The 16,672-nt window shown below is 41.5% G+C and overlaps 1 protein-coding gene across 1 annotated transcript in view; it reads left to right on the forward strand.

Moving 5' to 3' along the window:
- Positions 1–2,400: 2,400 nt before the first annotated feature.
- The window catches only part of LOC138974579 (uncharacterized), a 17,757-nt gene continuing 3,485 nt past the window's right edge, over positions 2,401–16,672 (forward strand). The window contains exon 1 of the mRNA XM_070347297.1: positions 2,401–2,839. Coding sequence (XP_070203398.1) covers positions 2,401–2,839 — 439 coding nt within the window. The remainder of the gene's footprint in view (positions 2,840–16,672) is intronic.

The raw sequence follows: 16,672 nt of genomic DNA on the forward strand, positions 1-16,672 counted from the left end.
ATATTGATAAAATTTTTCTTTTAATATATGCGTTGACTTCCTAGGGGAAGGACCATTAAAAACATGAATTTTAATTCAATTTTAGTTTCGTTAAAAAAATAAAAATAAAACAAAAGATAAAACTCAGGACCACCTGTTAAAAGGTTTAAAAGTGACAACATTGTGAGAAAAATATAAAGAACATGCGCAAACACGTAATACTGATCTTCTATAGGATAATAACATTTGGACACATCTTTTCATTTACGCACGCATGAGTTGCTATACGGCATTTGTTCATTATAAATAGGATAAAATGATAAGATTAAGAAATCTATCTACATTGTCCGTCGACCTCCCCGCCACTACAATAGTCGCAGGGGAGGCGACGGTATATTTGCAGTATTAACTGAGAGAGAAAACAGCTATCCTCTCGTTTATATAATCATGTTTTCATGTTTATTGTGTAATCCGGAAGCAGGAGTTTAAAACCTATATACATTAAAGGAAAAGTCTGGGTTGTGGCACTCGATCACGACGTGGGGCACTGCCCTTCGCTCCCTGTTACCCGAGTGACAACAACAATAGGAAGAGGAACGAAAACATCAGGAAAAAAAACAAAAACAAAAACACACACACCGTCACACGCCCGCGAGGTGGGGCAATGCCCTTCGCTCCCTGCGAGCTGTGTGTCCCCAATAGCGTTTTAGTTTTAAAAACAACAGGATATGTCAGAGTTGTAGATTGTTTTTGTGAAGAACGAGACATGGTCGAGGCCGTGTTTATCGTCCGGGTTAAAGAGTTGAATTGGCATAAGGTTATATTTGTCCATATAATCATACAGGGTTGCAAAGCGGGTTTAGTTTGAAGTACGTTAATCTGTCTCTTCTCTCCATTAAAGGGTTAATTTTAGTTGGTGGATTTCTTTAGCAGTAAGGTCTTTTGATCCCGCCAGAGATCCCAGAACCAGCATGGTATTGCTGGGTGAGATGGGGCCTAGGCTGGTGTTAGTGAAGGTATTAAAATATTAAATATGCCGACTAGTGTGTCTATCAGTGACCCGGGACTTTGTTTTTGTCTAGCCTCGACCATGCCGACCAGAGCGTGTTCCACGAAATCCAAGAGCGGTGTTTGTTCTGTGGGGGGGGGGGGGGGGGGGGGGGGACTTTTTTAGTCTGGATTTTTATTAAAACTATATCGGCTAACTCTTTCTCTGCCTCTCGTTGGGCTGCCTTTGTTGATTCGATCATGCCTTCTTGTACTTTGGTCATTACTTTAGAAAATATTTGGTTTAAACTGTTTTATTTAACGTTTGTGCATTATTTACAAAAAACGCATATTGAGTAAACAACAACAAGCATAATGCTTATAGTGGTGTTCACTATTTCTAGAAAATTACATATAATATAAATATTTCGTTGATCATTTCGTCTGTGTTAATGGTTTTTGGTTCGGTTTGTCCCTCGTTCAAGTCTAGCTCTTCGGGGGGAGGGTTATGCTTTTGTTTATGCAACTGGTTTTTGCGGAGGGCAGGGACGGGGTGTTTCTTAATGGTGGAGGTGGGGGTATGATTGCTGCATCACGCACAGCGCCTTTGCCACGCCCCAGCCACTTCAGCATAGCCGGGCTGTGGAGTGGAGGTAAGCCTCGACGGCTGCGCACGCCAGAATGGAATGTCTGGCAGCAGGGGGTATCAGGTAGCGGCTGGCCAGCAGCTAAAGGGGAGGATTTTGCCTGTGCTGCACAGCAATGATATTATGTAACACTCTATTCCTTGGATAGCCGAGAGGTACATCAGACCATATCAGACTGATATAGAGCGACGAAATACTTCGTCTGCTTTACACGCCAAAGGGTACCCTCGGGTCAGCTCGTAAAAGTTGTAATTTACACGCTTGTTTCTTGTCGGCTGAGGTGACCAAGTGATCACTTGAAAACTAACCAGGGTAGACCAAAGAAGTGCGACAGACGAGTCTTATCTAATTACTGTTCCACCAATTTTCACATCGCACTGTCAAAAGCCGCTGTGATCACTGGTTATGCAGCTTCCGTCATAAAAGCAAACGACACACAAAAATGCGAGAAATTGGTCCACACATGAATACATACAAAAAGGCACATACGTGATGAGGATATATACTTTTTGGCAGAGGGTTTTGAGAATTTGAACTGACCCCCACCCCCACCTATCTTTTGTTTTATTTGTTTTTGTTTACCTTGCTTATCATATCAAATAAATTATAGTGACCCTTTAAGCACGACCTGCGATGACTTAAAACACCGAAATCAATTCACGTCACAAACGCCGTGGCCAATGGAGGAGCAGGTGTACTTGTCAGATCTCCTGAGGGGCACACTTCTACAGCAGGGATACCAACAGGAAAGTACTGCTCAAACTATGCAGCAGAAGTTCAGGCCATCATGCAAGCAGCCTCCATGATTCATGACTCGGAAAGCGAATGCCCCCAAGTTGTTTTCCTCTCCGATGCACTGTCTGCCCTGGAAGCCCTTGCAGGAAGCAAACTTCCTCGTCTGATGGAGAAACTCCAGGAGCTTGCCAAGACTCGACGAGTAGTCCTGCAATGGGTTCCAGCACACTGCGGAATTCCAGGCAATGAAACAGCTGATAAGCTCGCCAAACTCGGAGCCAGGGAGGAACAACCAGACAACCCAGTCAGCTTCGCTGAAAAGAAAACCCTCGTGAAGGCAGCAATGCGACCACAATCCACGAGAGACGCATATCATCTCCTAGAACGATGGCAGCAAGTAGTGATCATGCGACTACGAACTGGTCACTGTCGCCTCAACGCCCACATGTTCAGGAAGCTGAAGCTGACCCCATCACCAACCTGTCCCTGTGGTCTGGAAGACCAGACTCCAGAACATGTCTTAATGACATGCCCCCAACTCAAACCAATCAGAGACAAAGTGTGGCCAGCATCAGTCCCTCTCCGCACCAAACTCTGTGGGAGCAGACAAGACCTGGAAGCCACGACGTCATTCGTCTCGCAGACTAAACTGGGCTCGTATGCATGAACTAGAAGTAAGAAACACTGGAAGTAGAGGCCTCTTTTCGAAGTGGGAACTCCCGAAGTCAACTTTCTAACACTGTTCACAATGCATGAACTGACTTGAACGCCAAAGTAGTGACAGCGAGAGTATTAAGGTCAAGGTCGGGGAAATTGGGGGAATCCCTACTAATACGCATGCGCACGTTTCTATCAACATGGCAGTCAACGAAAATGGCAAGGCACGTGTGCCGCTCAAAAAGAAAGTAGACACGGAGGGGCGTTCTGCGCCTTTTTCAGATGGTGAAATTGCTGTACTCTTGACAGAAGTGTTTTACGAAAGAACGGTTATTCTGTCCAAATTTCAGAACAGTCTAACTGTTAAAACATAAAGACGCTGTCTGGTCCAAAATTGCCAAAGAAGTGTCGGTCGCTCTCTCTCTCTCTCTCTCTCTCTCTCTCTCTCTCTCTCTCTCTCTCTCTCTCTCTCTCTCTCTCTCTCTCTCTCTCTCTCTCTCTTACGACACACGCACACACAGACAAACGTACACTCATGCACATACTGACACTATGACACAAGTGACACTGACTGACGGCACACATAAACACACACACACCACACACTGCACACACACACACACGCGCGCGCTCGCGCGCACACATATACACACACACGCACCCATACACGCACGCACACAGTCACAAACAAATAACCACACACTCACTCTCTCTCACTTTCTCTCATTCTCTCTCAATCTACACTCATACACACACTGAAACTATGATGACACAAGTCACACACACACACACACACACACACACACACACACACACACACACACACACACACACACACACACACACACACATACTCACCGTAGTGACACACATAATTATACACACGCGCGTACAGTTGAAAGTCAAGACATGATATGATTTTTTCAAAGCATAGGAAGGTTTCTTTTGCAAATGAATAAAATTAACACAGAGGCAAAACCCGGTTTTTGCAGCCGGAATGCAATTGCGGAGGCTTAAAAAGGAAAAGATTAATAAAAAAATATATAGCTCCTGGCGGAACTTGAACCCGGAGCGAATGAACGAGAGTCCGGAACCGTTACCACTGCACTATGTTACTCGTGTAGAATAGAGGCATGATGAAAAAAGGCATTCTGAGTTATTCAGTCGTGCTGGTTTGAAAGCTCGCCACCTTCGCCGAATGACTCGAGCACGTTTTTTTCGGTCAGTAACTGATCGAACTGTCGCTTTTGAGTCACTCTGTTTTAAGCATTTCACCTAAATTAAACAAGAATGTCACAGTCCGTGTCTATGGTGCAAGGTAGGAGACCGTCTCATTGTAGCCAAGTTACGACAGTTGCTCGATTGACGCATTTCACGTCTTCGATATTGTGTCTGAGATCATTTCCCAATGAGCTGCCTTTAAAAACGGAATGTCCTGCAATTGTAGTATGCGCTGGAGGTTTCTTTTGGATGGGTAAGGACCCTTGAGATGCGATATCGTCGTATAATTATGTCAAGCGAGAGGCCCTTGACATTGGAAGTGGGAACTTCGAAAGCAAAGTTGCCAGCTACTCGGTATGCACGAGCTAAATTGAACGCCGAAGTAGTGGCTTCGAGAGTTCTGAGGTCAAGGTCGAGAAAATTGGGGGAATCCCAATTAGTGCGCATGCGTTTGTAAACGGTAGGCTTGGTGACCAGAAGAAACGAATCTCATCGCGAGTACGTAAATGGGCAAACGTTGATCGCGCTGTAGCTTTTACAATAATTGTTGTTTTTAACTGGTTGAACGAAAGCTGTGATAATTGTCCTTAAATAGAATGACTGTCTATAATAATGATTTCGTTGACCAGAATGTTGGGGACAATAAAAAAAGGTTGTTTATGTGGTAGCGAAGTCGGTTAACTTAAAACTCTTTTTGTAGTGTTTTTTTAATGATTGTGTATCGGTAAAACTGCTGGACAAAAATAGTTTGGTCAGAGCGAATGTTTGTGTTACTGGTAAATTTAAAAAGGCAGAACTCCATTTTTGGGGAATCAAGATATAAGGTGTAGTGAAAAGAAGATAAGTTCAGCGAATTTCATATTATTTGAGAAAATGTGTGTCCGAATTTTTAAAACAGAAAAATTGTTGTACTTAGGTGTTTGTAAATTACGTTTGTCCTCGTTAATTGTGAAGAGGATGTATGTTTATATAAAGTTCAAAGTCAAGATTGGATTTTTGTAGCCTACGTGCGTGTGTGCATGTGTATTAGACATAATACATAGACATAGAACACTTTATTATCTCAATTACGATAAACTCGGGTGTGGTGAATCACAATAAACAGCATAAAACGTAAGAACATGAATAAAATCTCAAGGCGCAAATATAGTCAGCTCATCATAGTGTGGGGAGTGGGTACACACACACACACACACACACACACACACACACACACATACACACACACACACACACACACACACACACACACCGTCGAACACACACATAACATCGAACACACACACACACACAGACACACACACACACAGACACACACACACACCGTCGAACACACACACACACCGTCGAACACACACACACCGTCGAACACACACATAACATCGAAAACAAACACACACACACACACATACACGCAAAACCCACCAAGTGGGTTCATAGCCGATAGTGCACTTGGACTACAACGGCACTGCGCGCAGTGTCTTTGTAGTGCGCTTGCACTACAACCGCACTGGCTGCAGTATCCGCTCCGGCATGGACGAATTTGACACTAAAAAAGGCATAAAATTTGACCTATTTCGTAGCCTATAGGGCACGGAATTTTGACGGAAAGAGTGTCATCATCTTGAATATGGCATTCTTTCCGTAAAAAAAAAAAAAAAAATTTTTTTGCTAAAACTTGTTTTCTGAGTCGTTTGGAACCTGGTTGTTACGAATCAAGAATAAAACAACTGGGTTCCAAAATGTGGAACCCACTTGTTTTTTTAGCCCCAGTTGGTACTGTGTGAACATATACATAAACCCGGTTGGTGGGTTTTGCATGCTCACACACACACACACACACACACACACATACACACACACACACACACACACACACACACAGAGATAAAGCAATGACAAAAAAAATAGCAGAAACTTACACTTCAACACTCGAACACACACACACACACACACACACACACACACACACACACACGCACACAAACACAAACACACGCACGCACGCACACAAACACACACACACACACACACACATGCACACAACGACGCCCATTTTCATAGAAACACAGTAACCCCCTCGTATAAGCGGGAATGAAAGAGTGGTGGCCAATGACCCAGAACAAACAAAAGTCAAAGCTGGCAACTCAGCCGGTTTGTATTCAGGGAAATTTGCACGAAATGCATGCAGAAGATACGACTTTTCCCTCTATTTTCTCTCTTTGGGAGCGTCAGCTCGGTTTGACATGAAAAACTGAAGAAAAGCCCTGCCTTTTTGCACTGAGAAACTGTGGAAGTAGCGTGTTTACTACTGGGTCAGGCTGTAGTACATTTACCCTCATTTACTTCCTCGTTAGCTTCCAAAGTAAACTCTTTTTTCGTCCCATGCATGCGAAAGTGAGGATGTACTTCCGATGTCACTCAAAACTTTAGAAGTAGTCGCAAAATACCCTGAGTTACTTCCTCGCTTTGCTTCGAGGTAAACCCTTTTTCCGGCCCATGCATACGAAAGTGAGGCAAGTACTTCCGATGTCACTCAAAACTTCGGGAGTTGTCGCGAACTTCCCCCATAAGCATACGGGCCCTGATGGTGTGACGGCGAACGCAAGAAGAAGAAGAAGAATTCACGTTTAAAGTCTCACAGGAAGATAAAAACAACAATGACTCCTAGCTTCTAAATCCGCACAAGGGATTAATCCTTGCTTGGTCTTGCCGCCTCTCGGAGCGCGTGATTTTGGTTTTGGTTGCGGTTTTTATAACTTCTCCATTGATATATCATAGTCTACAGGCTTGTCCTTAAAATGTGTTACAATGTGCCTATTGGACAGGACAATTCTTTAGCATCGGCATCAAAATAACCTTTTAATGTTTATTTTTATATACTAGGATATTTGTAAAAGTTGAGGAACTGTCACACACTTTTTTTTTAATCAAAGCGATTGAAATCTTGGTAAATAACAACTTCAACGAAGCCCAAAGTAATGGATTGCATTTTTAGCTTGGAATACATGAGTTTGTGCATTAATGATATCAACATTCATCAAACAAAACCAAAATAATTAACAGCTTTTAAAATTTATATAAAAAAGGCTTTCATCTCATTCTTTATCATTTCCTGATTCCAAAAATAATATATGGATATTTTATGTTTGGTTGGAATCGATGCGTAAAAACGGCTTGTCATGCAGTTCAAGGGATCAAGCTACGTTTTGTGAGGTGAATTACCAATGTCAGTCTCGGTAGCGGGGTATCCGCAAAGCATTGTCTTCCTGAAACGCTAATCATTCAGTATTATTTGTCGAGTTGACAGATTGAATACATGTATAGTTTTGCTTCACGCGACTTGTTTCGTTATAAAATTACATTGTTTATGAACAGTCTGCAGGCGCGCCGTCGTTCAAAGACGCATGTCACTTTCTGGCAGCTATCACAATGAATAAACACTGCGTGAAACGGAAACAAAATTGCATGGCATGTGAGAACACTTACTCAATCAAAGTTCCTTGTTTAAGCTACTTAAGGATTACACCTGTGCAGTTGTCCTTTTTTGTCAGAACCGGTCATGCGTGCGCCTTATCCTGTACAAGCGCTGGTTCAAGTAGGTGTCGCAAAAAGGTGGCATTGGGCACAAGGGAGGGGAGTTGTATTGCTAAATTATCAAGCAAGAAAACGGCACAAATAAAAGGATGTCAAAATTCATGTATTATATAGCTATACAACTTCGAATCTTCATGTATGAACCTGTTAACGAAAAAATATAAAATTAGAAAATATACATACAACTGGACAGACAGACAGACAGACAGACAGACAGACAGACAGACAGACAGACAGACGGACGGACGGACGGACGGACGGACGGACGGACGGACAGACAGACAGACAGACATCGTAATATAGAGAGACAGATAGAGAGAGACAGAGAAAAAAAGATATATATATATATATAAAGAGAGAGAGAGAGAGTAGGGAGAGAGAGTGAGAGAGAGCGAGAGTGAGAGAGAGAGACAGACAGAGACAGAGAGAGAGAGTGAGAGAGAGAGAGAGTGAGAGAGAGACAGAGAGAGAGAAAGGATTTTTTTGTGTTTTTGTTTTACCCCAGCAGCTATTGTCACTTCTAATCTTTCTCGTTTGATTTATTTAATGTCGTGTACCGCACCTGTTGTATACTTCAGCTTTATAATATGTTAACTGTTGACTGACTGGTGCCAAACAGCATTCAAATTTTAGTCGAAATCCCAAAAAGCTTTTATGAATAAAGCAAATACACACACACTCTCATACACTTACATGCTGCCACGCCCGCGCATTATTATGTAACACTCTATTCATTGGATAGCCGAGAGGTACATCAGACCATATAGAGCGACGAAATACTTCGTCTGCTTTACACGCCAAAAGATACCCTCGGGTCGGCTCGTAAAAGGTGTAATTTACACGCTTGTTTCTTGTCGGCTGAGGTGACCAAGTGATCACTTGAAAACAACAAGAGTACACCAAAGAAGTGCGACAGACGAGTCTTATCTAATTACCGTTCCACCAATTCTTACATCGCACTGTCAAAAGCCGCTGTGATCACTGGTTATGCAGCTTCCGTCATAAAAGCAAACGACACCAAAAAAATGTGGATAATATGAAAAGAGAAATTGGTCCACACGCGCGCGCATTAATATGTAACACTCCATTCATTGGATCGCGGAGACCATAGAGCGACGAAATACTTCGTCTGCTTGAGACGCCAAAGGTTCCCCTCGGGTCGGCTCGCAAAACTTGTAATCTACACACTCATCTCTGGTCGGCTGAGGTGACCAAATGATCACTTGAAAACTAACCAGGGTAGACCAAAGAAGTGCGACAGACGAGTCTTATCTAATTACTGTTCCACCAATTTTCACATCGCACTGTCAAAAGCCGCTGTGATCACTGGTTATGCAGCTTCCGTCATAAAAGCAAACGACACACAAAAATGCGAGAAATTGGTCCACACATGAATACATACAAAAAGGCACATACGTGAAGAGGATATATACTTTTTGACAGAGGGTTTTGAGAATTTGAACTGACCCCCACCCCCACCTGTATCTTTTGTTTTATTTGTTTTTGTTTACCTTGCTTATCATATCAAATAAATTATAGTGACCCTTTAAGCACGACCTGCGATGACTTAAAACACCGAAATCAATTCACGTTTAAAGTCTCACAGGAAGATAAAAACAACAATGACTCCTAGCTTCTAAATCCGCACAAGGGATTAATCCTTGCTTGGTCTTGCTGCCTCTCGGAGCGCGTGATTTTGGTTTTGGTTGAGGTTTTTATAACTTCTCCATTGATATATCATAGTCTACAGGCTTGTCCTTAAAATGTGTTACAGTGTGCCTATTGGACAGGACAATTCTTTAGCATCGGCATCAAAATAACCTTTTAATGTTTATTTTTATATACTAGGATATTTGTAAAAGTTGAGGAACACACTTCTTTTTTAATCAAAGCGATTGAAATCTTGGTAAATAACAACTTCAACGAAGCCCAAAGTAATGGATTGCATTTTTAGCTTGGAATACATGAGTTTGTGCATTAATGATATCAAAATTCATCAAACAAAACCAAAATAATTAACAGCTTTCGAAATTTATATTAAAAAAGGCTTTCATCTCATTCTTTATCATTTTCTGATTCCAAAAATAATATATGGATATTTTATGTTTGGAATCGATGCGTAAAAACGGCTTGTCATGCAGTTCAAGGGATTAAGCTACGTTTTGTAAGGTGAATTACTAATGTCAATCTCGGTAGCGGGATATCCGCAAAGCATTGTCTTCCTGAAACGCTAATCATTCAGTATTATTTGTCGAGTTGACAGATTGAATACATGTATAGTTTTGCTTCACGCGACTTGTTTCGTTATAAAATTACATTGTTTATGAACAGTCTGCAGGCGCGCCGTCGTTCAAAGACGCATGTCACTTTCTGGCAGCTATCACAATGAATAAACACTGCGTGAAACGGAAACAAAATTGCATGGCATGTGAGAACACTTACTCAATCAAAGTTCCTTGTTTAAGCTACTTAAGGATTACACCTGTGCAGTTGTCCTTTTTTGTCAGAACCGGTCATGCGTGCGCCTTATCCTGTACAAGCGCTGGTTCAAGTAGGTGTCGCAAAAAGGTGGCATTGGGCACAATGGAGGGGAGTTGTATTGCTAAATTATCAAGCAAGAAAACGGCACAAATAAAAGGATGTCAAAATTCATGTATTATATAGCTATACAACTTCGAATCTTCATGTATGAACCTGTAAACGAAAAAATATAAAATTAGAAAATATACATACAACTGGACAGACAAACAGACAGACAGACAGACAGACAGACAGACGGACGGACGGACGGACGGACGGACGGACGGACGGACGGACGGACGGACGGACGGACGGACGGACGGACGGACGGACAGACAGACAGACAGACATCGTAATATAGAGAGACAGATAGAGAGAGACAGAGAAAAAAAGATATATATATATATAAAGAGAGAGAGAGAGAGAGAGAGAGAGAGAGAGTAGGGAGAGAGAGTGAGAGAGAGCGAGAGTGAGAGAGAGAGACAGACAGAGAGAGAGAGTGAGAGAGAGAGAGTGAGAGAGAGACAGAGAGAGAGAAAGGATTTTTTTGTGTTTTTGTTTTACCCCAGCAGCTATTGTCACTTATAACCTTTCTCGTTTGATTTATTTAATGTCGTGTACCGCACCTGTTGTATACTTCAGCGTTATAATATATGTTAACTGTTGACTGGTGCCAAACAGCATTCAAATTTTAGTCGAAATCCCAAAAAGCTTTTATGAATAAAGCAAATACACACACACTCTCATACACTTACATGCTGCCACGCCCGCGCATTATTATGTAACACTCTATTCATTGGATAGCCGAGAGGTACATCAGACCATATAGAGCGACGAAATACTTCGTCTGCTTTACACGCCAAAAGATACCCTCGGATCGGCTCGTAAAAGGTGTAATTTACACGCTTGTTTCTTGTCGGCTGAGGTGACCAAGTGATCACTTGAAAACAACAAGAGTAGACCAAAGAAGTGCGACAGACGAGTCTTATCTAATTACCGTTCCACCAATTCTTACATCGCACTGTCAAAAGCCGCTGTGATCACTGGTTATGCAGCTTCCGTCATAAAAGCAAACGACACCAAAAAAATGTGGATAATATGAAAAGAGAAATTGGTCCACACGCGCGCGCATTAATATGTAACACTCCATTCATTGGATAGCGGAGACCATAGAGCGACGAAATACTTCGTCTGCTTGAGACGCCAAAGGTTCCCCTCGGGTCGGCTCGCAAAAGTTGTAATCTACACACTCATCTCTGGTCGGCTGAGGTGACCAAATGATCACTTGAAAACTAACCAGGGTAGACCAAAGAAGTGCGACAGACGAGTCTTATCTAATTACTGTTCCACCAATTTTCACATCGCACTGTCAAAAGCCGCTGTGATCACTGGTTATGCAGCTTCCGTCATAAAAGCAAACGACACACAAAAATGCGAGAAATTGGTCCACACATGAATACATACAAAAAGGCACATACGTGAAGAGGATATATACTTTTTGACAGAGGGTTTTGAGAATTTGAACCCCCACCCCCACCTGTATCTTTTGTTTTATTTGTTTTTGTTTACCTTGCTTATCATATCAAATAAATTATAGTGACCCTTTAAGCACGACCTGCGATGACTTAAAACACCGAAATCAATTCACGTTTAAAGTCTCACAGGAAGATAAAAACAACAATGACTCCTAGCTTCTAAATCCGCACAAGGGATTAATCCTTGCTTGGTCTTGCCGCCTCTCGGAGCGCGTGATTTTGGTTTTGGTTGCGGTTTTTATAACTTCTCCATTGATATATCATAGTCTGTATACAGGCTTGTCCTTAAAATGTGTTACAGTGTGCCTATTGGACAGGACAATTCTTTAGCATCGGCATCAAAATAACCTTTTAATGTTTATTTTTATATACTAGGATATTTGTAAAAGTTGAGGAACTGTCACACACTTCTTTTTTAATCAAAGCGATTGAAATCTTGGTAAATAACAACTTCAACGAAGCCCAAAGTAATGGATTGCATTTTTAGCTTGGAATACATGAGTTTGTGCATTAATGATATCAAAATTCATCAAACAAAACCAAAATAATTAACAGCTTTCGAAATTTATATTAAAAAAGGCTTTCATCTCATTCTTTATCATTTTCTGATTCCAAAAATAATATATGGATATTTTATGTTTGGAATCGATGCGTAAAAACGGCTTGTCATGCAGTTCAAGCGATCAAGCTACGTTTTGTAAGGTGAATTACTAATGTCAGTCTCGGTAGCGGGGTATCCGCAAAGCATTGTCTTCCTGAAACGCTAATCATTCAGTATTATTTGTCGAGTTGACAGATTGAATACATGTATAGTTTTGCTTCACGCGACTTGTTTCGTTATAAAATTACATTCACGTTTATGAACAGTCTGCAGGCGCGCCGTCGTTCAAGGACGCATGTCACTTTCTGGCAGCTATCACAATGAATAAACACTGCGTGAAACGGAAACAAAATTGCATGGCATGTGAGAACACTTACTCAATCAAAGTTCCTTGTTTAAGCTCCTTAAGGATTACACCTGTGCAGTTGTCCTTTTTTGTCAGAACCGGTCATGCGTGCGCTTTATCGATATGCTGTAGGGCCTACAAGCGCTGGTTCAAGTAGGTGTCGCAAAAAGGTGGCATTGGGCACAATGGAGGGGAGTAAGTGTTGTAGTGCTAAATTATCAAGCAAGAAAACAGCACAAATAAAAAAAAGGATGTCAAAATTCATGTATTATAAAAACAACTTCGAATGTTGCATTAATGAACCTGTAACCAAAAATATATATAATTAGAAAATATACCTACAACTGAGAGGAAAAGAAAGAGACAGACAGACCGACAGACCGACAAACAGACCGACAGACAGACCGACAAACAGACCGACAAACAGACCGACAAACCGACAGACCGACCGACAGACAGACAGACAGACAGACAGACAGACAGACAGACAGACAGACAGACAGACAGACAGACAGACAGACAGACAGACAGACAGACAGACAGACAGGGTAGTGTAGATTGAGACAGACAACTTCCCCAATATTTGGTAGGATATTTTTAAGTTCAAGCTAATACAATGAGTAAGGTTTATTGTGGTTTAACGTTCCTTGAGATACGTATGACCTGTATGAGACGACTATATCATGACAATATAATGTTTGTACTGTCTATTTGAGCGTAGCGTCCTCGAAATGCTATCTAGTAGTAAAATTGATATGAAAAGTCCTACGTTTTGTGCGATTTAGGACGTGAGTGTTTGTCGAAGATGCTATCTTGTTGTTTATGGGGCTTAACTTCCTCCCAGGTAACTAGGGAACTATATTGGGACAGATGCTATTTAGGGTTAACGTCCTCTTAAGTAGCGTCTTCAGAGGTATCTAGAACCTATATGTGACATAATAGGTTATCCCACGGTAAAAGAGGGAGGGGCGGGTGGGGGGGGGGGGGAGGGGAGGGAGGGACTGGAAGATGACGAGGTTGGGGCCGTAAAAGGTTAAGAGGTTGGAAATCACTTTTTATGCTCTCATTAGCCCTTTACCGTCACACTGGCAAAAGAAACAATAAACAAGAAATACAGCCACTTTTTAAAAGTATACACAGACGGGTCGAAGCTGCCAGACGGCAGTGTGGGCTGTGCCTTTGTAATCCCAGAATTTAAAATCGAAAAGTGTTATAAATTAAATAAAGGCATTTCAATTTTCGCAGCATATGGATTCGCTCGCATACTAACCTAAGAGGAAATGATCTAGCCGACACTGCAGCTAAGAAGGCTGCCCTTTCCTCCTCAACCAAAATGAATATTGGCTACTCCATCTCAGAATACCAATGCTTCCTAAACGCATTTTTACTTTCAAAACTAAACAGCACACACAAGAACGACCCCATGAAATACATCAAAGGGGGCTTCTTTTCTAAACTCATCGTCATTTGTCAACTGTTTTAACTTAAACAAAGGGACACACAGCTCGCAGGGAGCGAAGGGCATTGCCCCACCTCGCGGGCGTGTGTGTGTGTGTGTGTGTTTTTTTTCCTTTTTCTCCACCTGATGGTTTTAAACTCCTGTTTCCGGATTACACAATAAACATAAAAACATGATTATATAAACGAGAGAATAGCTGTTTTCTCTCTCAGTTAATACTGCTAGTGTGCCGTCGCCTCCCCTGCGACTATTGTAGTGGCGGGGAGGTCGATGGACAATGCAGATGGATCTCTTAATCTTATCATTTTATCCTATTTATAATGAACAAATGCTGTATAGCAACTCATGCGTGCGTCAATGAAATGATGTGTCCAAATGTTACTACCCTAAAAGATCAGTATTACGTGTTTGCGCATGTTCTATATATTTTTCTCACAATCTTGTCACTTTTAAACCTTTCAACAGGTGGTCCTGAGTTTTATCTTTTTTTAACGAAACTAAAATTGAATTAAAATCCATGTTTTTAATGGTCCTTCCCCTAGGAAGTCAACGTATATAAAGGGAAAATTATTAATATTCCTCTTACAAGGATCTTAACGTATACTTCTTATTACCCCACCCCCTCCCTTATTCATGGAGAGCGGGGCCGGGATCCTATTACGGTCGGGCTTGCTTGGTCTTGCCCTTTTCTTTCCCTCCTTTTTTTATTTTATTTTCTTTCTTTTTTTAGCGTATCATCAACTCATGTCCCTAAAAGGAAAATTTCCTGTGAGGACATTAAGGACCCCCTAGATTCAGATTCAAAAGCTCGACCGACAAAATCTCGAACGACAAATGCTCAAATGGACAAACACTCGACACGACAAAAGCGGCTCGACGCAACATATGCTCGAACGACAAATGCTCGAATGGACAAATGCTCGACGCGACAAAAGCTCGACGCGATATATGCTCGAACGACAAATGCTCGAATGGACAAATGCTCGACGCGACAAAAGCTCGATGCGATAAAAGCTCGAATGGAGAAAAGATCGAACGTGTCTGTGCGTGTCCTTCTCGGTGTTATTATGCCTGTCTGTTTATTTTGTGTTATTTTAAAATCTGTCTAAGAGAGAGAGAGAGAGAGAGAGAGAGAGAGAGAGAGAGAGAGAGAGAGAGAGAGAGAGAGAGAGAGAGAGAGAGAGAGAGAGAGAGAGAGAGAGAGAGAGAGAGAGAGAGAGAGAGAGAGAGAGAGAGGCAGATGGACGACTGTTTATTTGCTTGCTGTGAGTATCAATTCAGAAATAAAGTTAAACTTGTTTAAACCAACAACGTGATATCAAACAAATTTAGTCAATTTGTCGCTCGAAATCCAGCAGCGTGCTTACAACAACAACAACAACAACAACAACAACAACAACAACAACAACAACAACAACAACAACAACAACAACGTGATATCAAGCAAATTTAGTCAATTTGTCGCTCAAAATTCAGCAGCGTACCTACAACAACAACAACAACAACAACAACAACAACAACAACAACAACAACAACAACAACAACAACAACAAAAACAACAACGTGATATCAAACACATTTAGTCAATTTGTCGCTCGAAATCCAGCAGCGTGCTTACAACAACAACAACAACAACAACAACAACAACAACAACAACAACAACAACAACAACAACAACAACAACAACAACAACAACAACAACAACAACAACAACAACAACAACGTGATATCAAACAAATTTAGTCAATTTGTAGCTCGAAACTAGAACAACATCACCGTGACAGTTTCAGATATGACGTCATCAAAGTAGTTTTGACAGCATCATTCTACAGTCCGGTCGAGCTTCTGTCGTTCGAGCATATGTCGCGTCGAGCTTTTGTCGCATCGAGCAGCGTGCTTACAATAACAAGAACAACAACAAAAACAAAAACAACAACAACAACAACAACAACAACAACAACAACAACAACAACAACAACAACAACAACGTGATATCAAACAAATTTAGTCCAATTTTCGCTCGAAATCCAGCAGCGTGCTTACAACAACAACAACAACAACAACAACAACAACAATAACAACAACGTGATATCAAACCAGACCATATTCATAACTGTACAGGACTATATTAGACAGACGGGCAGGTTCCGTAAATGAGCCTCTATACTTCACTCATTACATTTATTAGACACTGTCATGCGACATGCTGCCTGACAAATTTTTCCCCATAACCTCTCTCATGTTCTTTTGTTGTTTTCCGACTTATCAATTATGTCTCGATTTATGCGCAATGTAGTGACTTTTCCTCTGATCACAATATGCATTAACTTTGTGCGAGTGTCTTATGTGCACTTATTACAATTGAAAAATTCCCCTCAAATATTGGCG

The sequence above is a fragment of the Littorina saxatilis genome, linkage group LG8 (genome assembly GCF_037325665.1).
Source record: "Littorina saxatilis isolate snail1 linkage group LG8, US_GU_Lsax_2.0, whole genome shotgun sequence".
NCBI classification, from domain to species: Eukaryota; Metazoa; Mollusca; class Gastropoda; order Littorinimorpha; family Littorinidae; genus Littorina; species Littorina saxatilis.